The sequence below is a fragment of the Eulemur rufifrons genome, chromosome 30, assembly GCF_041146395.1.
Source record: "Eulemur rufifrons isolate Redbay chromosome 30, OSU_ERuf_1, whole genome shotgun sequence".
Classification (NCBI taxonomy): domain Eukaryota; kingdom Metazoa; phylum Chordata; class Mammalia; order Primates; family Lemuridae; genus Eulemur; species Eulemur rufifrons.
The window spans coordinates 142,748,393-142,769,915 of record NC_091012.1 but is presented as its reverse complement, the minus strand read 5'-3'; the positions used below and the strand labels follow the sequence as shown (position 1 = coordinate 142,769,915).

Sequence of the window (21,523 nt, the reverse complement as noted above, 5' to 3'; positions counted from 1 at the left end):
CCATATAGCAGGGGTGTGCAGGAGGCTCTACCATCTATTAATAGATTGTGCATTCTAGTGTGTGTCCACAGCAACAAAATCAACGGATGATGCATTTCCCAGACCATATCCCCATCCTTAAAAAATATATATATGTTTGTCTTGATATATATATATTTGTATACATATATATTTGCACATATATATTTGTATTGTGTATATGATATGTATATTTGCATACACATATTTGTGCATATATATTTGTATTGTATATATGATATATATACATTTGTATTCATATATATTTGTATTACATATATGAGATATATATCAAGACACACATATATTTTTTATACATGCACACATATATATTTGTATACATACATATATCAAGACACATATATATTTTATACATGCACATACATATATATTTATATATATTTGTATACATATGTGTATTAAGACACACACATATTTTTTATGCATACACACATATATATTTATATACATATTTGTATACATATATATGTCAAGATACACACATATATATTTATATATATTTGTATACATATATGTATCAAGACATATTTTTTATGCACGTGCACACACATATATTTATATATATATTTGTATACATATATATATCAAGACACACACATATGTATTTTTTATATATATGCACACACATCCTTTTGGTCTGTCTCTCTGGAGAACCCTGATAACACTAATAAAATGCTTTTTGGGGATGAGAAGCTAGAGACGGGGTACCTCCCATGATTATAACTTACACAGGAGTATCTGTTACTTTAAAGGGGGTAAAACCAAATCATTACCAAAATACTCATTTTTATTTTTTTCCATTGTGTTAAGCTTTCTCTCTGGCAATGTGCCAATATTGAGGCTATAAATCATTATAAACATCACATCTTCATAACTTCACCAACACACCGGCAAGACCGTATGTCAGGAAGTCGTAGGGAGATGGTCTCACGTGGACCACATGCCAATGATTTAATCTCCCGGCTGCTACGCCCAGTGCAGAATTTTACCGATAATGGACAATGAGTGGCATGACCGAATATTTAATCTTAAATTTTACTGGGCGTGGTCATGTTCTGTTAGGCTGGTCCCTAAATTGGAGGACAGGAATAGTTTCTAAAAAGTTCTGATGTTGTCCTAGTCCCCCTGCCTCCTGCAATAGGAAAGAAGGAAAAAGAGCTCTGAGAAACCAGGAACGGGCCGCCTCCTCACCACGCACCTGTCCTGGGGCACCTGGCCGCCCCCCAGCTGCACCACGGTGGGGAACACGTCCATCAGGCTGGTGGGCTCGGCGATGACGCGGCCGGCCGGCAGCACCCCAGGCCAGCGGAATATCCCCGGCACGCGGATCCCGCCTTCCCAGCCGCCCATGCCTTTGCCCCCTGCGGGAGGAAGACGCCGTGAGGCTTTTGCAGGAAACTGTCACTCTGCACGCACCCCGGCTGTAGGTGTGCAACCTCTGTGGAAAGTAGTATGGAGATACTTCAAAGAGATATAAGTAGAACTACCATGTGATCCAGCAATCCCATTACTGGGCATCTACCCAAAAGAGCAAAAGACATTCTATAACAAAGACATCTGCACTCGAATGCTTATAGCAGCACAAGTCACAATTGCAAAGATGTGGAAACAACCCAAGTGCCCATCAATGCATGAGTGGATTAATAAACTGTGGTCTATGTACACCATGGAGTTCTACTCAGCCACAAAAAACAATGGTGATCCAGCACCTCTTGTATTATCCTGGATGGTGCTGGAGCCCATTCTACTAAGTGAAGTATCTCAAGAATGGAAAAGCACCACATGGACTCACCATCAAATTAGTACTAACTGATCAACACTTATGTGCATATATGGAAGAGCATTCATCGGGTGTCGGGCAGGTGGGAGGGGGAGGAGGGGGATGGGTAAATTCACACCTATTGGGTACAATGTTCACCACGTGGGGGATGGGCATGCTTGTAGCTCTGAATTGGGCAGTGGGAAGGCAATTTATATGACCAAAGCATTTGTACCCCTGTAATATTCTGAAATAAAATAAATAAATTTTAAAGGTTAAAAATAAATAAATAGAAAGTACCATTAGAAAGGTATTCTCTAAATCTGATAGAGTGTAGTGGAACACGGAAACATACAAATCTAGAATTGTAGTCACTCTATGCTGCTTAACTACAAAGATTTTTATTTTAATTTTATCTTAATTATTTACTTATACATCTCTCTCTTCTACTAAAAGGCAAAACCTTTCAGGGAAGGGGATGTGTCTTTTTCTCTCTGTGTCCTGGTCACTCAGGTAGAACTAGGTCTATAGCAGGTGCTCGATAGATTCTGTTTGAACTGAACAAATTCTTTTTTTCAGGTCCATTTGTGCCGGGACCTTCACGGGTGGGAGTCATTCGGGCAAACACCCATCTGTCCCCGATACCTGCTGCTCTCACCTCTGTATATTCCATTCCATCCCCCTAACTGGTTGCCATGTTCATCTCTCGCCTCCAAATGCCCGCCATGGTCAGACGTAAAATACGTGAAGGTCGTGTTCTTCAAACCGTTTTCTTCGATGGCGTTAAGAATCTCACCTTTACAAGAAAATGGAAAGTGTGAGGACAACGTTTACGGGGCAGCGTCCGCTCGTTCGATACACTTTCCCTTTTCTGTATAGGTCACCTCCTGCTAGGAAGTTACCAAAAGGGACCAGACCATGGTTATGAATCCCAAAGCGTGGGATCACCCATGGTGATCCCAAAGCGTGAAGACGCAGGTAACTGTTGTGAAACCACGGGTTGCTTACCAAGATACCTCCAATACAAAAAAAAAAAAAAATATGCAGAATAAACACAAAAAGCTAATAGGTCACCAGTGGACCTGCTTTTCAATATGCTACATCAGGGCTGGGCATGGTGGTTCATGCCTGTAATCCTAGCACTCCGGGAGGCCCAGGTGGGAGGATCACTTGAGCTCAGGGGTTCCAGACCAGCCTGGACAACATAGCAAGTTCCCATCTCTACTAAAAATAAGAAAAATTAGCCAGGCCTGGTGGTGCCCACCTGCAGTCCCAGCTACTCAGGAGGCTGAGGCAGGAGGATCACTTGAGCCCAGGAGTTTGAGGCTGCAGGGGGCTCTAATGGCACCACTGTACCCTAGCCTGGGTGACAAATGGATACCCCATCTCCAAAAAATGAAATAAAAAATGAAGAAAAGAATGACACTTTCGGTGCTGAGGCCCAGGGTGAGGTGAGGTGAGGCCCTGACTTACCTACAAGCCAGTCCATCTCCTCCACGTTGTCGCCGTACAAGCTGTGCTGGCTTTTCCCAAGGAACGCTTTCGTGGTGACAAGGGGAGTGTGGACATGCAGCAAGGACACGAACAGGAGAAACGGCTCATGCTTATGTCTGAAAGACAGAAGCCTCCTTTACCAGGTACAGGACACACAACACATCACGGGGAGACCCACACGTGTGCATTCAGTGCAGCGCTGTTCACGGTAGCCGGGGTACGGCATCAACATAAGGGTCCATCGACAGGTGAACGGATAAAGAAAGCGTGGTCTCTACACAGAATGGAATAGTATTCAGCCATGAAAAAGAATGAAATCATGCCATTCACAGTGACATGGATGGAACAGGAGGGCATCATGTTAAGTGAAATAAGCCAGGCACAGAAAGACAGATATCACATGCTCTCGCTTACATGTAGGAGCTAAAAAATTGGATCTCGTGGAGCTGGAGTGGAAACAGAGAGCAGAGACTCGCTCGGAAGGGTGAGGGGGAGAGGGGGAGGATGAAGAGTAGTGGGTTTAAGGGTACAAACATACAGTAAGATGGAATGAATAAATTCAGGGCCAGATATGGTGGTGTGCACCTGTAGTCCCAGCATTCTGGGAGGCTGAGGCAGGAGGATCACTTGAGCCCAGGAGTTGGAGGCTGCAGTGAGCTATGATGATGCCACTGCACTCCAGCCTGGGGGACAGAGTGAGACCCCATCTCAAAAAATAATAATAATAATAATAAAGAATAAAAGAAAAAAGAAAAAGAAAGAAAGAATGAGGACTATCTAGAAATATTACAAACTATGTAACCTAAAAAAAAACTTCCTGCTGCAACCCCCCCCCCCCAGAAAAATTGGATTTATAATAAACTCCTTAAAAGAATTCACTGTTTGGTAGCAGAGTAGAGTGACCACACTTAGCAAAAATGTATTGTCCTTGGGTGACGGACACCCCTAAATACTCTTGACTAGATCACTACGCATTATATACATGTCACAAAATTTCACATGCGGTCCATAAATTTGTACAAACAATAAATAAAACTGTCCAAAAGAAAATATAATGTACAGCAATGGTTCCCAACCTATGGTGAGTTGTATAATTATTTCATTATATACTACAATGTAATAATAATAGAAATAAAGTGTGCAATAAGTGTAATGGACTTGAATCATCGAAAACCATTCACCCCCCACCCCCTGGTCCATGGAAAAATTGTCTTCTATGAAAACAGTCCCTGGTGCCAAAAAGTTTGGGGACCGCTGCTGTACAGGACACACTGGTGTCTATTTTGAGGCTATTTGAGTTGTGAAACTACATCAACTTCCCAGACGGTAGTGTGGGAAACCCTCCCCTATGAAAAGGTGGGATTTCTGCAAACTCATTTCCCCCTAGGGACAGCGTATGGGATCCCAGATTCCAAAGACATTCAAATGCTGTAAGAAGTCACCTCTTCTTGACAACGTGACTGTGGTGTTACCTTTCGATGTAGGAAACGGCTTCCTTTAGCATGAGACCCGCCGCCCTTTCTAGAACCATGGGCTGCGCCGTGACGTCGTGATTCCTCATCAGGATGCAATTCCAGCGCCGCACAAAGCCGAAGCTGGCGTACCAAGACAGGAAGAACAGGAGCGTGAGTCCAGCCATCCCCGCGACTGCTTTTCGGGAGACGGAGATGAGCCTGCAGGTCTTGGCAGCGGCCATGGTTAGCACCCCCAAGGCCATGACCTGGGTGTAATGCTGCAGCTTGGCCCTTAAGGCGGAGTCCAGCTGGGGAGGCCAGCCGGGGTCGCAGTCGTTTACGAGCGTGAAGGGCATGCCGTAGAAGTAGTCGAACCCGTGGCTCAGTGGGTGGTGGCAGTGATCATTTCGGGATGCACAGTTTACACCCTGGTGCCACTTTCCTGAAATAAAAGCAAAACGGCTAAACTAAAACATGCATAGGGGACCTCTGTGTTAGGCAGATAACCTCAGAATCATTTGGATGTTGAAATGAAAAGGAAAACGTAAAACAACAAAATAGGAAATAGAAGAAGGGTTGGATGTATTTTTTTTTTTTTTTTTTCTTTTTTGAGACAGAGTCTTGCTCTGTCTCCCGGGCTGGAGTACAGTGGCGTCATCATAGCTCATAGCAGCCTCAAACTCCTGGGCACAGCGATCCTCCTCCCTCAGCCTCCTGAGTAGCTGGGACTACAGGTGCCTGCCTGGCTAATTTTTCTATTTTTAGTAGAGATGGGGTCTCACTATGTTGCTCAGGCTGGTCTCAAACTCCTGAGCTCAAACGATCCTCCCCCATCGGCATCCCAGAGTGCTGGGATTACAGGTGTGAGCCACCACACCCAGCCCAATGGATGTATTTGATACCAGTATAGAAATGGACACTTTCCACTCTGTGAAGATTAATGAGTGCAGCCATGTCATGGCTGTTGCTGAGTGATTAAAGGTTGAAGGCTTTTGGGGGCATTTGTCTTACCCTAGATGGTTCTGCTTACAGAATGTCACTTACCTATAAATATAAACATATATATATATGTACACACACACACACACTTAAAAGGCAGCTACTTGATATTCTACAAGTGTCTACAGTGTCAGGCATGCTGGCACAACCAATGGTCCTGAGCTGCCCATGGAACATTCCAGTCTATTCAGGTGCCTAAGGAGACTTGCTCTGTGTCTCAGGATTAAAAATAGAAATGCAGGTAAATGTGTAGGTGTGTATAATGTCCTTAACAAAGTCCCTGGAGATGGAATATAATCCCACTTTCTGAAGGAGCAGGAAATTTGAAAAGTAAGAACAATCACTGTTCCCTGATTGCAAACCACAGCCTTGGCCAAGCAGGGTGTTGCAGCTCCCTGGAAATGGGACCGTTGGTTTGAGCATGCAGAAAGGACCTAACCCCGTGGGCCTGAGACGGCTCTCCTTGCGAAGACCGGCTTGCAGGGTTCTCCTGTGGCTGGTGTCTGAGAATGGCTCTCCAAAGAGGGATTCACACCAACCGCCTAAACCATATGTAAAAACAGTGTGGTTTATGCATTGCTTCTGGGTTCTAGAATTTTGATAGGTGTCATGCAGTGGGTGCCTATGTGACCAGCCCGCATCGCAACCCTGGATGCCGAATCTCCAAGAAGCTTCTCTGGTTGGTAGCATTTCATGAGTGTTGTCAAAACTCATTTCTGGAGGAATTCAGTGTATCCCGTGTGAGTTTGCTGGGAAAAGCACGGGGAGATTTCACACCATGAACTTTGGCCCACAGCTGATTTTGGTTTTGGTCCTGTGGCTGTAATATTAATAAATCAGCCATGAGTACAAACATATGCTGAGTCCTCCTAGCAAACTGTCGAACCTGAGGGTGGACTTGGGGACCCCTGACGTGCCCTCTCTTGTAGGGAAGGAGCTTCTGATGCTGCCTGGGCTTGTCCTATAAAGGAAAGCAGCATTTGTCAACTCTGGGGGTTTTGAGATGGTGGGTGACCACTTAGAGAAAGATAATCTCTGAAGAACATTCTGATGCCAGGGAACAAGAAGATTAACATGTCCAGAGAAGGAAAGAGGGTGATCTCCTAGGACTTTGGATTTTTTTTAAAAAAACTCATCCATGAGAAAAACTCCAAAACTGGTGATAATTTAAGAGGGATCAGGTGGCCAGGCACCAACTTCACATTCAGAGAAGGACACAGAGGTTTTTTTTTTCCTATGGAGAAAGACGAGTTCTTTTGGTTCACTGATCTTCCCAAATACCAGAAGATATGGGTATCGCGTGTCACCTCACCTATGAGGCCAGTCGCATAGCCTTGCTGCTGCAGGACTCTTGCAAACGTGGTTTCGTTCCCAGGGAGCCCACCTGAGCCTGCGTTCCACACAAGGACCCGGTACCTGTTGCTGGCCTCCATGCCTGTGGGTGGGGAAGAGAGGAAGAAGTACTTGACTTTTGCTAGGGCCGTGGTTCCCAACCAGAGTGATTCTGTCCCTCCACGGGATGCTGGGCAATGTCTGGAAACATTCTTGGTTGTTACGACTTGGGGAAGGTGACATGTGGGTCCTGCAGGTGGCTGGTGGCTGGAGACTATGGATGTTATTAATTGCTATAGTGCACAGGATGCCCATCACAGAGAATAATCCAGCCCCAAATGTCCATAGGATCAAAGTGGAGACACCTTGCCTTACTATGAGAAACTCTATCTATCATCTATTTATCTATATATCATTTATCTATCCAACCATCCATCTGTTCCATCCATCTGTCTATCCATCAATTCCATCTATGGATCTACCCAACCATCCATCCATCCATCCATCCCATCTGCCCATCCATCCGTCCATCTATCCATCTACCCATCTATCCATCCATCCATACATACATACGTCTATCCATCCATCCATCCATCCATCCATCCATCTAGTCCATATATTCTTGCATCTATCCATCCACCTATCCATCCAACCAACTGTTCATCCATCCATCTATACATCTATCCATCCATCCATCTAGTCCATCTATCCATCCATCCATCCATCTATACATCTATCCATCCATCCATCCATCTAGTCCATCTATCCATCCATCCATCTATACATCTATCCATCCATCCATCCATCCACCTATTCATCCATCCATCTATCCATCTATCCATCCATCCATCCATCTATCCACCTAGCCATCCATCTAGTCCATGTATCTATCCATCCATCCATCCATCCATCCATCCATGTATCTCATCTATCTGCCATCTATCATTATTTTTAGAGGTTCCCTGCATCCCTTGGTTCATGGCTCCTTCCTGGTATCATGTCAAACTCTCATTTCTGTGCTCATGTGACCTTTTCAAACTATGACCCTCCTGCCTCAGTCTTAGAAGGACCCCTACCATTACATCTGACCCACCTGAATCACCCAGAAAAATCTCTCCATGTCATGCTAATCACATCTGCAAAGTCCCTTTTGCTGCCGAAGGTCCCACAGTCACAGGTTCCAGTCATTAGGAGGTGGACATCTTTGGGGGGCATTTTTTAGCCTGCCACACCCACCCAGAGCCCGTCTGAACTTAGGACTTCACCTCAATATCGACTCAAATATGCAAACAGAAAAACAAAATGCCAGACACAATCAGCTACCCCCAGAGAGTCCCAGTCTTGTGAGTTCCCAATAATCACGACTTTTCTGTGTCTGTACATACTGCAGTATTCTTTACGTAAATACAGGGAAGATGACAAAACTGCACATTATCTTCTTGCCACTATTCCCTGTATCTCAGCCATGGAGACCCAATTATCAGAGACACTAAAGTGAGTGGACCAGATATGTCCTTTTCCCTGACGTCCCAGGGACACCAACCTGATCTGAAGGAATGTCTCCCCGTGAGGAAGGCGGCACGGCTTGGTGTGCAGAGCGGGGCGGCTGCCAAGTGCTGGGTGAGCCTCACGCCTTCCTCTGCGAGGCGGTCGATATTCGGGGTCCTGAGCAAGCCACACAAATGCCACTGTCAGAAAGGGGGTGTGCACACAACACCAGCCGATCCCTGAATTTAAAGGCATCGGAACAGATTGCATCTGTCTTACTACAGGGACTTCATGGCATTTGACAGTTACTCGTAGAGGCAGATGGAGCCCTACCCAGAATTTGCTTTGGATGTTGAGATGGATGATGTCACGCACACACACGAAAAGTGCAGGACAGGATCTATGGCTCACATCGATCTACGTATCTATCTAGTTCATCTATCTGGGGAGAACAGGAGAGTCCTCCAAGCTGGTCTGAAGTGGCATAATTTCATTGTGTTTTTTATTGCATTGAGGGTGTGGGGCTGGGATGGGTGTTCCCGTGCAAGGGCAGGGGCTTCTGTGGTCTGAATCTGCCATCAGCACCTGGACTGTTTATCAGCTCGTCCAGACGTGGAGCACAAAGAAGGAGGGAGGAAGGAGCTCTAAAACCTTTCAGCAGCCAGACATGAAAAAGCAGAGTCCGAATTCTCATCACAAGTAGGAACCCCAAAGTCAGCTGACTCAATCCCCTATCCTACAAGGAAACCCTCCTTAGAGCAACCCCAGAAAGAGGCTGTCTGGTGTTAGGTTAATGGGAAACGCAGCAACACGTTCTATTTTCGAACAATCATTTTGTTAGGAATTGCAGGGGTTCTCCATGGAGGGGAACTTTGGAGACACTTGGCAATGTCTGGAGACATTATTGGTGTCACAGCTGTGTGAGTGAGGGCGTGCCGCTGGCATCTGGTGGGTAGAGCCCAGGGATGCTGCTCAAAACCCAGCAGTACACAGCACAGCCCCACGACAAAGAGCCACCCAGCCCACGTGCCAACAGTGCTGAGTGTGAGAAATCCTACCTCAGAGTGAGGCAACAGGAGCTACCCTTCTTGACAGAATGACACAAAGCATTGCTAATCGCACCAAACCAGACAGTCCTCTGGCCCTGAGCTGCTTCTGCAGCCAAGCACGTAGGCGATTTAATACGTCACGGTGATCATAGTGTGACTCACAGACGACTGCTCGCTCCCAGGGCCAGGGGACTGCCTTGCATGGTACCTGCTACAAAAGGTGCTGCGCCCTTTTCCGGGGGTCCTCAGCTGCAGCAAAACCCACTGCACGCACAGCTGCTAGCTAAGTTCACCGGAGACCAGCACTCCAGCTGATGTGTCTGCTGCTCGCTGAGCTGTGATTGATTAGAAGTAAGTGTTTGAAGGTATAACTTGTCTTTGCTGAGCTTGGTTATATTTTGAACTTAATTTTTGAAAGAAATAATAACTGAGGTGATTGAAACTTGAAAACATTTTGTTTTATCATATATTTAATTAAGAAATCAAATCTGGGCTGGGTGCTGTGGCTCATGTCTATAATCCTCGCACTTTGGGAGGCTGAGGCAGGAGGATGGCTTGAGCCCAGGAGTTTGAGGTTGCAGTGAGCTACAATGATACCACTGCACTCTACCTCGGAGACAGAGCAAGACCCTGTCTCAAAAAATAACAATAATAGAAATCAAATGTATTTTAAAACTTACTTCTCTTCCTTTGCTTTTAACCTCTATGTCTATAACAGTTGTGAAATGTTATTCGTTTAATTCTGTATCTCTGTGTAGATTTCTTTCCAATCTGAGTTTACTGTGGTGATTTCTCATAGATTCAGAGAGGATTAGTGATCTACGTGTGCTTTTTCAAGGGAGCTGATAAAGAACTTCTTCCCAAAATGGGTATGTGTTTGATTTTTTTTTTTCTTTTTTAAGAGTGAGAAAGAACAGCAATAGATAAATGAACCAGAAGGAGCAAGAAGCACAATCTTATTTTTCCCCTTTATTTTTAGTTGACATGTAATAAGTGTACATATTTATGGGATACAGATTGATATTTCAATATGTGTCTACAATGTGTAATGATCAAATCAGGGTAATTAGCATATGTATCTCAAATATCTATCCTTTCTTTGTGTTGTGAACATTCAAAATCCTCTTTTAGCTTTTTGAAAACATACAGTAAATTATAGTTAACCACATTCACCCTATAGTACTGCAGAACACCAGAACTCATGCCTCCTACAGCTAGAGCTGTAATTTTGTATCCATTAGCAACTTCCCCCTTCCTAAAATGCACAATCTTAAATAGTACTGGCATGTAAGTTATTAATTACTTAACTCTGTCTAGTGTTGTTGGCTTTAAGCTATTTGCCTATTCCAAGTTTAAAGTAAGCAAGTGTAGTGGAATTCTTTTAAAACAGCTACAGCATTGCAGATGGCTTATAGATTGATTTAGAAGAGTATACACACGTACAGGTAAACACAATGCACTTCAGCCAAGGATGAATGTCCTTGGATACTGAAACTTGTTGGAAGCAAGGTGGCCACATAGGGAGAAACAAATGCGGCATTTCTTAATATAGTTTCCCTTATCTCCCAGAGTCTCTAACAGAGGCAGTAGCTGACATGTGTACAAGGTGCGGATCCTGTCAAACCTGGACAACTCAAGCTGACATCAGTATTAGGGAAGAATTTGCATTAACCATTTATGCACTTCTTTGTTGGAAATATGTATAAATATAAAGGTTTTCGTGGTTCTTGAACCAAACTCAGTATCATCACAGCCACACCTCGTCCAGGAACATAGAAAGCAGAGTCCATGTTCAGGGATCTCTGAACAATAATTTACCTACCTCTGGCTTTCTGGTATACTAGACAGTCCATAGTACTGTACATTCCTTGTGATAATTACATAGGCTCAGATATACCAAATTAATTCACAGACTGTCTCAATTATGTATACTGGATTTAACAATGGTGTCCTCCCCCCAAAAACAAAATAAACAAACCTGAAATAATGGAGCTCTCCTTAAGGTTGGGGACAGGTTATATTCTCCTCATTAGTAAACGATAGTACCCATTAGTTGGATTAATGAGAAATATAAATTATACAAATGGATAGTTGAGGCTTACAGAAGTTAACCTAGGAGAGCTTCAAGGGCAAACAGCCCAATTAGACCAGCTTGGACAAAAAGCTAAAGCTTCTAGGTCAATTTCATACTGATATATTAAACACGTTTGACAACTTTGTCAACGAATGAAAACTAGACTGAAGCAGGGACTACGATAGTTATAGATGGAAACCCAGTAACTGTAATAGTTCAGAATTTGAATCCAGAGGATAATAAGGAAGTTTTGATAGGTTTAAGAAGAGAATGAAATGAGGCCTCCTATTACAGAGGATAATTTGTCAGATCCTAATGCTAGGGTGTTAGACATTCTGTATACTTTCCTAAATTAATATTTTCCCTTGGATCAAATCATTATTGGCCATAAAATATACAGTAGAAATCTTCAAAAACAGGAAGAAAATTTTTTGTCATTCTCATTTAAGATTGACTTTCTAAAGTTGTCTCACGGGTCTTAAATGGATCTTAATCATAATTGGATGAAGGAAGCCTACCAAATCCATGCTGCATTTTGTTTTGTAGTGATTAAATCCTGTGTGCTTCCATACATATCTTTGTGAGTTCACTTCAAATACATGCATAAGATTGTGGTAGATTAAAAACACTCTGGAGACCCACCTGAACTCTTTTAGCGGGTAATCTAACACAAAGCTTTATATATCATGATTCTCAGTAAAGAAAGAGTCACGTTTTGCGGGTTTGAGTTTTCAGACACAATTATTTTAAGCAAAATAATTGCATCTATTATTAGATGTTAGCTTGAGCTTCACTCTATTCAAGCCAGAAAGTAACTCAATGTAATGAAATTCTCTTAAACCCCACCTCATGCTTATTACATGAATTCAGATATTTCTAATCAAATCGTAAATCTCTTGGGAACATAACAACCAGTCGTGACCATAAAGTCCAAAATAGCATAGCTAACATAGAAATGTGTAGAATCTTCCTCAGCTCATCTTCAGTATTATTGGACTGAGACCCAGGGACCTGTCAAAGCTTTATTTCCCATGTATGTCATTAGAAATATTTAACTGATAACCTGTTTTTGGGTCTTCAAGTTGCCAGCATGCCATTAATTCATTGTTTCATTTTAATCCTCCTTACCGGTGTTTGTATTTGTATTGTATTTATCTGTATCCTGATATTTGTATACCAACAGCATTAATTGAATTCTCAGTTATAGCCAGTAGAGGGAGGCATGTAGAAGTATAATAAATTGTAGTATTCCCTTCCAGGCCTGTTATTCCAAAATTGACTACTTAGTCCGTCACTGGCCTGAAGCCCAGATAGCTAGATAGTGATTTCCATTGGAATGAAGTGCTCCGGAGAGTTCAGTTTCCTTAGAGGCAGCCAGTAAGCATTGCTGCCTATATAGCAAAGTCCTATTTGTAATAGAGAAAACTAGAGGTATTTAAAGATAGATATTAGTTAAGTGAAAATTGATGGTGCTTAACGTATAGCCTAGGAATTCATTTGGATGTTCACCTTGGCAGGTTTTTCCCAGGTTAATTCCAAGGCTTGTAGAGTGGGGCAACCATACTGAATCCTTACTAATGCTACAGATCTTCTAATAACTAGCAGAGAGAAAATGGGAGCATCCGAGGGCAGGCGGTCCAAAGGCTAACGGCCCAGGGGCCGAAGGTATCTCTGCGGGGTAGTGAGGGGGTGGCCTTCCTAGCTAAGTCGTGAGTGTTGGTGGAGGGTGCAGCAGAGAGCTGGGGGTGGTCCGTGAACACAGAACAGGACCCCAGGGGAGAACACCGAGGGGTGGAGCTCCAAGGTTGCAGGACCAGGATGCAGAAGTGACCTGGGGTTTCCTTGAGAGGTGCAGACATCCACCTGTCGTGATGTCATTTGATGCCATTTCCATTTAGACACTGCTTTCTAATGTCCTGTGGTCAGGAGTGCCGGTAAGTAGAGATGCTAGGACTCCCAGAAGGCTCACGTTCATGGGTTTCGTAGATAGAGAACTAAGACAAATTGTGAAGGGGCGACAGGGAGATCCCTTGAATGATGGTGGCATTGAGCCAGGGGGTGTCCCAAACTCCTAGTGTGGGTTCTCTGCTCTGATAACTCCGGAAGTATAAATGCCACGCACTCCCCAACAATGTGGTGTGAACACGTTGCGGCACAAGCCTTTCTCTGTAAACTTAAATGGTTCTGCAGATGTTGGAGACTACATTTCGAATTGACACCTCCCTGGGTGTATCTATGCTGTCAGATCACCGGGGCATTACTCAGTACATCTCTATTTCACATCACGAAGCTGGAAGGAAACTTCCAGGTCATCCAACCGCCTCACATCACAAAGGGGAAACTGAGGCCCGACAAAATAAGGGATGTGTTGCCTGCTGAATCAAGCCCATAGAGCTGAGCTCTGGACTTACTCTTCTGTCCTGAACGCTAGTTGTCTAGCGCATCAGCGGGTGGTAGACTGGGGGATGCCGGGGGGTGGGGGGGGGTGGGGGGGGCCTTAAACAATAGGAATCTAATTCTCTCGGACTCCTGGAAGCTGGAAGTGTGTCCTAATCTCCTCTTCTTATAAGGACACCAGTCCTATAGGATTAGGACCCATCCTAGTGATTGCATTTTAATTTAATTTCCTCTTCAAAGACCCATCTCCAAATGCAGCCACACCCTGAAGTCCTGGGCGATAAGACCTCAACGTGTGAATTTGCAGGGCACGATTGAGTCCGTGATGGCAGTTATGGCTAAGGGGGCACGGGTTTCTTTCGAAGGTATGGAAATGCTCGGAAGTGTTCTGTGGCGATGGGTGCACGACTCTGTGAGTGTACAAAAAGCTACTGAGTGGTGTACGTTACATGGGTGGGTCATGTGTTCTGTGAATTGCAACTGGACCTGCTCGGGGTGTCGGGAAGCGAGGGGATCTCAGGGGACGGGGCGGATTTCTGCAGGTGTTGCTGTGTCCGTCACACAGGGAGTGTGCAGACTGGTCCCCAGAGTGGCAGCTACTGAGGGGCAGACACATCCTCCATTCTGGGGTGGTCTTCCTAAGAGGAAAGCCAGCCAAGTGCAACGGGGACCTTTCTCTCCTGTTGCAGAAAACATGTGAACACTGCTCAAGTGTTTGGCTGCTAAGCTGACACAGAGGGTTACCTACTCTGTGTCTGCTTGTCCCTGATGGTAGGGGCTACACGGTGGTCCCCAAACAGATCTGTCGATGTGCTAACTGCTGGAAGCTGTGAACAGGACCTCGTTTGGAATTAGGGTCTTTGGAGATGTTATGAAGTCAGTAGCCTGAGATAAGACCATTCTGGATTAGGGAGGTCCCTAAACCCAAGGACAAGTGTCCTCCTAAGAGACAGCAGAGGAGACACAGACGCAGAGGAGAAGCCACGTGGAGACAGAGGCAGAGGCTGGAGTGACGTGGCCACAAGCCCAGGGACGCCTGGAGCCCCCAGGAGCTGGAAGAGGCAGGAAGGAGCCTCCCCTGGAGCCTGCGGAGGGAGCGCGGCCCGGCCCGAGACACCTGCGTCTCACACTCCTGGGCTCCGGGACTGGGGGAGGTGAGAGCCCTGCTGGTCATTTATGTGGGCAGCGCTCCGAAACGAATACACCCGCCCAATCTCGAATACACCCGCCCACTCTCAACGGTTCCATGTTGTCTGAAAGGCTTAAGACCGTGTTATCCTGTTGGAACGTAATTTTTTTGGTCTTGAGTTCTGAGGCACGAAGGAATTTTCCCAATTTCTACAGGCAGGTTTGAAATGTCCCCTTGGGTCCCGTGCACGTGCCCACACGCCACCCATGACAACAGCAAACGGTACCTCAGCGTATCGTTTCCATAGCAACCAAGGTCTCCAATGCCCAGGTCATCCGCCATTATCAATAGAATATTTGGTTTAAAGGCATTCGCCGCTGCCGCTGGAAGTTCGCACGTCCCCAGCAGCACATGTGCACACAGCAGAACTGCCAAAGAGCCCCTGGAGAGAAAAACGGAAGGCAGAAATGAACGGGTAGGATTGGGCACAGAAAACGGGCACTTCCGGCCAGCTCGCTGGGACGGGAAGGCACAGCTCTTACCGCTAAATTAACATGTTAAACAAGATTTTGGGGGCGGGGGGCATTGCTTTGGCCTGAGCCCCTGCAACAAGGCCCAGCAGACCAGACCAGACCAGAATGCAGTCACCTGTGCAAATTTGCACCGTCGAGCTGAACTCTGAAAGGAGCCGTTTCCCAAACACCAGGAGAGTCACAGCCACCGATCAGAATCAGCCTGGGTCACTAAGTTGGCATAAGCCAGTCCCTTCTGCTTTGACCCTATGAGAAAGGTGAGTTTGAAATGAACCACCTGCTTTTTTTTTTTTGCTTTATTTCTGCTTTCTTGAGCCCTTTCCTGCCTACAAAGCCAAACTCCTCTTCTCAGCTCACTGGAACACTCATTCTTATCTTACAGCACAAGCAGTTGCCGGATTCTGGAATCACAAATTAAAGGCAATGCGATCCTTAAATTTGTTGTACTTTTGTCTTTTGACCCAAACCAGCTTTCTGGGGAGGCTTATGTCTTGCCACAAAATTAAGACGTAATTAGTGGCTCGGTGTGGTGGCTCACGGCTGCAATCCCAGCTCATTGTTAGGCCGAATAGGAGGATTGCTTAAGGCCAGGAGTTCCAGACCAGCCTGGGCAACAGAGCAAGACCCCATCTCTACAAAAAATAAAACACACAAAAATTAGCGGGGCATAGCGAAGTGGGCCTGTAGTCCCAGCTACTCGGGAGGCTGAAGCAGGAGGATTGCTTGAGCCTAGGAGTTGGAGGCTGCAGTGAGCTATGATGACGCCACTGCACTCCAGCCTGGGTGACAGACCAACACCCTAAAAAAAAAATAATAAAAACAAAACCACAAGTAGTTAGTGAGTGCATCTATTTTAAGGCGCCTATTGTACTCAACTGCTTGCATGATAAAACACACCGCAAGCAAACTTGAACATGCCGTCTTTTGTTTTGAAAGTCATGGTCTGTAAGAGTTTGGTTTCCGGCACTGAATTAATCCACACGCTTGTATTCCTGTCACTTTAGTTACAGTCTCAGCGCAGGGCAAGGCTAAAACGCTAAGCGGTTGCGGTCAGAGGCTGGTGCTTTCTTTTCCCCCGCGGCCAAGGGGCCGGAGCGGGGGGGCTGGCCGTGGCCCGTCCGCGCCTGCCGCCAAGTGTCCAAGGAGCTCGGGGACGGTCGAAGCAGGGGGACGACTTACAGTTAAAAGGATCAACATTGGATTAAAAGTACCCCCAGGCAGCACAGCGAGCTACAGCGCAGCCGATCTGGCAAACCGGTTCGGGCCGAAAGGGGCTGAGGCCTAGGAGGGCCGGGCGCGCATCGGCCTCTGTGCGCGAACGGATTCGCGCGGCCGGGGCGGTCCTGGGCTCTCCCCGCCTCGGACACAGCAGGGCCTCGGGGCCGCAGTGGGCCGGATTCGGAGTCCCGAGTCCCCGGCAGGTCCCCAGCCCCGAGCCGGCCGGTTCCCCGATGCGCCCCGGTGCCACAGCGGTCGGGAGCCTGGGGGCGCCGCCACGGCACCGCTGCTGGGGGTCCAGGGAGAGCCGCATAGAGGGACCGGCGCGTCCTAGGGGGTACAGGCGACACGGCCGTGCAGGAGCGGGGAGGGGCGACAGGGCTGGGGGCGGGACGGGGCGCGTCAGAGAAAGGCTGGGTGGGGCGTTACGCATTATGGCGACACTCCGGAGGGAGGGCGCGACCCAGAGGTGCGTCTCCGGGAGTGTTTAAAGGGACTCGGCCGTGCTGGGGCTGGAGGGGGGAGGTCCCGAGGGCGGGACGGGGCGTGTCGTCGAGTGAGTGGGTTGGGGACACGGCGGTCCTCCCGGGAGAGGGGCCTCGTGCGCGGGGCGGGGCGCTCTTGGCGGGGAGGTGGGGACGAAACGGGGCGGGTGCTAGAGAATGGGGGCTGGTCACGGCGGGGCCGGGCGGGGGCGCGGAGCCCGGGGGCGCGGTATGGGGGCGGGTCGCCGTCCGCCGGCTTGAGAGGCGCGGTTCCCGCTCCCTTTCCCCTCCCCCCTCCGGCTTCCCTGCCCCGTCCCGTTGCTTCCCTCCCTCCTTCCTTCTCTTTCTCTGTTCGCTGCCGCTTTCCCTCCGCTTCTGTCTCCTCCACCCGCCTCCTGCGGCCGTCGGGGCCGGGAACGCGCCTCCCGCTACGCGCCGGCGAATCCGCGCCGTCGGGGGCGCGCGCTCGCCCTGGACTCGCCTCCCCGGTGCCCTCGCGCGCCCCCCCCGCCACCCTGCGCGCCCCCCCGCGCGCCCCCCCAGCCACCCCGCGCGCCCACCCCCAGGCCCGCGTGGGGGCCGCGTCCGGGGGTCCCGCGCACCTGGCGGCGGGCGCGGCGCGTCCCGGGGGCCCGCGCGCTGCCGTCCGCGCCTGGGATCGCATGGCCGAGTGCTGGCCGGGGGCGCCGGACTTTGCCCCGAGCGTTGCGGTCCGCGGGGCCCCGGCGTGCAGGGGACTCCGCCCACGGAGACGCGGGCCCTGGGGCGTGCGCCCTGCCCCCTTAATCCGCTTATCCTCCGGGCTGTGGGCTACTGTGGTACAAACCGGTTTTCCCGGGTGGGCTCCTGGGGGGGCCGAGGCTGAGGAGATGCTGATTAATCCCGGTTAGGCTGGGCAGCCCCAGGAAGATACCGGAGCTCAGGGAGTTCCTTTTTTTCCTTTCTGGAAGGGACTTGGGGTTTGCCCAGAGCAGGTGGGGGATGGGGGGAGGGGATGGGTGCATACCTACATGATGAGTGCGATGCGCACTGTCTGGGGAATGGACACGCTTGAAGCTCAGACTCGGGGGGATGGGGGAGGCATGGGCAATATATATAACCTGAACTTTTGTACCCCCATAATAAGCTGAAAAAAAAAAAGGAAAAGAAAAAAAATAAAAGTACAACTATATGAACACCCCCCCCCCAAAAAAATGCCATTTCAAGCGTCTGCAATGCCCATTGAGGACGCGGGACGTCTATTGAATGCCCTAGTCTGTGGGGGAAGGGACATGAAATATGATCTCAGTTAGATGGGCCCTCAGCCAAGGGCTGCCCCAGATACTTCGGGGTGCATTGAAAACAATGTCAGAAACCCCACCCTAAATTCACTGAGTTACGAGCTCCAGAAATGAGGGCGCTACCCCCATGCCCCTCTGAAGTAGGGTAGGGTGGAGGTGCTTCTTGGAAACTCTGGAGCCAGGAGTCCCACCCCCTAAATGGATTGAGTTGGAATCTCCAGAAACTGTGCTGGGAATTCTGTTTGCAGAAAAGACCTTTGTCTTTTACTTGGCAAATGTAGTTCGTTTACATTAATTGTGCTGACCCGTCTATGTGGGGTAAATTCTTGGGCTTTGGTAGTGGATTCTCTCTTGGTCCTGTTACTCTAGGGGGGCTTTGATGGATGAAGGCTTCCCAGCTGGGGTTCCCTACTGAGCCAGCATCACATGGGTGGAGAAGGCCAGGCTGAGACCTGGAACGGGTGGGCAGGCAGCACACAGAGTCTCAAGTAGCTCTGCGTGGAGTTTAGCACGGGTGGGTGGGGATTGCATCCTTCCAAGACATTCCACGTTGCAGGGAGTAGAGTTGCCAAGAGCCTGGGGTGTGCTTCTGCCAATTATCTAAACATGGTGAGCACCCTCGTCAGGGAATGTCTTGAGTGTTTAGGAATTTTAAGTGGTGCTGGGGGCAGTGGGAGCTGGTGGCTTCCGAGGTGCTGTTTGGGGGAGGTTGTGGGAGTGGGTGAGAAGGAGGAAGCTTTGATCCTGAGGTCTCACTTGACTTCAAGGGCGTGGAGACCCCATGGGGACTTTGGCTTCAAAGCCATCAAGGGCAAGAGTGTAGCTGGGTAAGGAGAGGGAGGTGACCCTGCTTAAGTAGATGCTTAAGAACTCGGAGGTGTTGGGCGCGGTGGCTCACACCTGTAATCCCAGCACTCTGGGAGGCTCAGGAGGGAGGATCAGTTGGGGTCAGGAGTTGGAGACCAACCTGAGCAAGAGCGAGACCCTGTCTCTACTAAAAATAGAAAGAAATTATCTGGCCAACTAAAAATATATATATAAAAAAAATTAGCAGGGCATGGTGGCACATGCCTGTAGTCCCAGCTACTTGGGAGGCTGAGGCAGGAGGATCGCTTGAGCCCAGGAGTTTGAGGTTGCAGTGAGCTTGGCTGACTCCACGGCACTCACTCTAGCTCAGGCAACAGAGCGAGACTCTGTCAAAAAAAAAAAAAAAAAAAAAAACTCAGAGGTGTTGGGTGCAGTGGCTCATGCCTTTCATCCCAGCACTCTGAGAGGCCGAGGCGGGAGGATTGGTTGAGGTCAGGAGTTGGAGACCAGCCTGAGCAAGAGTGAGACCCTATCTCTACTAAAAATAGAAGGAAATTAGCCAGACAACTAAAAATAGAAAAAAAAATAGCCAGGAATGGTGGTATGCACCTGTAGTCCCAGCTACTTGGGAGGCTGAGGCAGAAGAATTGCTTAAGCCCAGGAGTTTGAGGTTGCTGTGAGCAAGGCTGATGCCACAGCACTCTAGCCCTGGTGACAGAGTAAGACTCTGTCAAAAAAAAAAAAAAAAAAAAAAAAAAAAAAGACCATCAGAGGTGACTCTGTGGGTGGCAGGAGATCTGACACAGCTGGCCGAAAGTGTTGGTCCTGTTCCCTGGGTCATGGCCATGAGGAAGAAACTGGGGCCCTAGCGGTTCACCAACTTCCATTTCTTTCTTTGCTCCAGAAGAGAGTTGGCTAGAGATGGATTTGGCTTTTGTTGGTTTCTGTGAACACCCTGATTTCTTGGAGGTTAGAGCGGAGCAGATAATTTGAGGGAGGGTGTCTCACAAGGGGAGCTGGTGCTTGGATCTGAAGACAGAAACACCTGTTAGCCCTGCCCCAAAGCAGACTGAGTTGCGTGCCCCACTCCAAGTTCATATATTGAAGCCCTGCCCCCCAGGACCTCAGACTGGGGCTGTGTTTGGAGATGGGTCTTTAAAGAGGTGACTAAGGTAAACTGAGGCACTAGGGTGGGCCCTGATCCAACAGGACTGGTGTCCTTATAAGCAGAGGAGATGAGGGCACAGACACGCACAGAGGGACGACCCCGTGAGGACACAGGGAGAAGACGGCGTCTACACGCCCAGGAGAGAGGCCTCAGGAGGAACCAGCCCTGAGACACCTGGATCTGGGACTTCCAGCCTCCAGGACTGTGGGAAAATAGATTTCTGTTGTGTTAGCCACCCAGTCTGTGGTATTTTGTTATGGTGGGGTGAGCAAGCTCACACAGGCCGGGACTAGGCCAGTGTGTGTGCGTGTGAATGGAGAGAGGGAAGACTGCGTAGGGGCTGTAGAAACCTTGTCCAGCCGCACTGTTCTCGCTCCTGCTGGTCTCCTGTTCTGGGAAGGTCCATTGCTAAGCTGCCAGGCAGGGGAGCTCGCTATGGTCTGGATGTGTGTGTCCCCACCATGTGTTAAAGCCCTCACCCCCAAGATGGTGGTGTCAGGAGGAGGGGCCTTTGGGAGGTGATGAGGTCCTGAGGGTGGAGCCTCATGGACGGGACCAATGTCCTTATAAAAGGGACCCCAGAGAGCTCCCTCGCCCCTTCCACCATGTGAGGACACAGCGAGGAGGCGCCATCTATGAACCAGGAAGTGAGTCCCCACCAGACACAGCCTCTGCCACGCCGGGATCTGGGACTTCCAGCCTCCAGCACTATGAGCAACACATGTCTGTTGTTTCTACCCACTTTATGGTATTTTTGTCATAGCAGCCCAACTGGACTAAGACATGGCTCCACCATGCAGTGACCTCCCAGCCCAGAG

The 21,523-nt window shown here is 48.2% G+C and overlaps 1 protein-coding gene across 3 annotated transcripts in view; it reads right to left on the bottom strand.

Annotated features, from left to right (window-relative positions):
• Positions 1 to 18,133, bottom strand: part of ARSD (arylsulfatase D) — a 23,493-nt gene extending 5,360 nt beyond the window's left edge. The window contains exons 1-8 of one of the 3 annotated variants that reach the window (XM_069464515.1): positions 18,053 to 18,133; positions 15,501 to 15,656; positions 8,621 to 8,742; positions 7,058 to 7,180; positions 4,765 to 5,188; positions 3,272 to 3,408; positions 2,457 to 2,594; positions 1,238 to 1,400 (exon numbers count right to left, since the gene is read on the bottom strand). In XM_069464515.1, coding sequence (XP_069320616.1) covers positions 1,238 to 1,400; positions 2,457 to 2,594; positions 3,272 to 3,408; positions 4,765 to 5,188; positions 7,058 to 7,180; positions 8,621 to 8,742; positions 15,501 to 15,656; positions 18,053 to 18,114 — 1,325 coding nt within the window. In that variant the 5' untranslated portion in view covers positions 18,115 to 18,133. Of the gene's footprint in view, positions 1 to 1,237; positions 1,401 to 2,456; positions 2,595 to 3,271; positions 3,409 to 4,764; positions 5,189 to 7,057; positions 7,181 to 8,620; positions 8,743 to 15,500; positions 15,657 to 15,862; positions 15,902 to 16,926; positions 17,124 to 18,052 lie in introns of those variants that run through there. The other 2 variants (XM_069464516.1, XM_069464517.1) reach the window with 2 other exon arrangements.
• Positions 18,134 to 21,523: the final 3,390 nt, after the last annotated feature.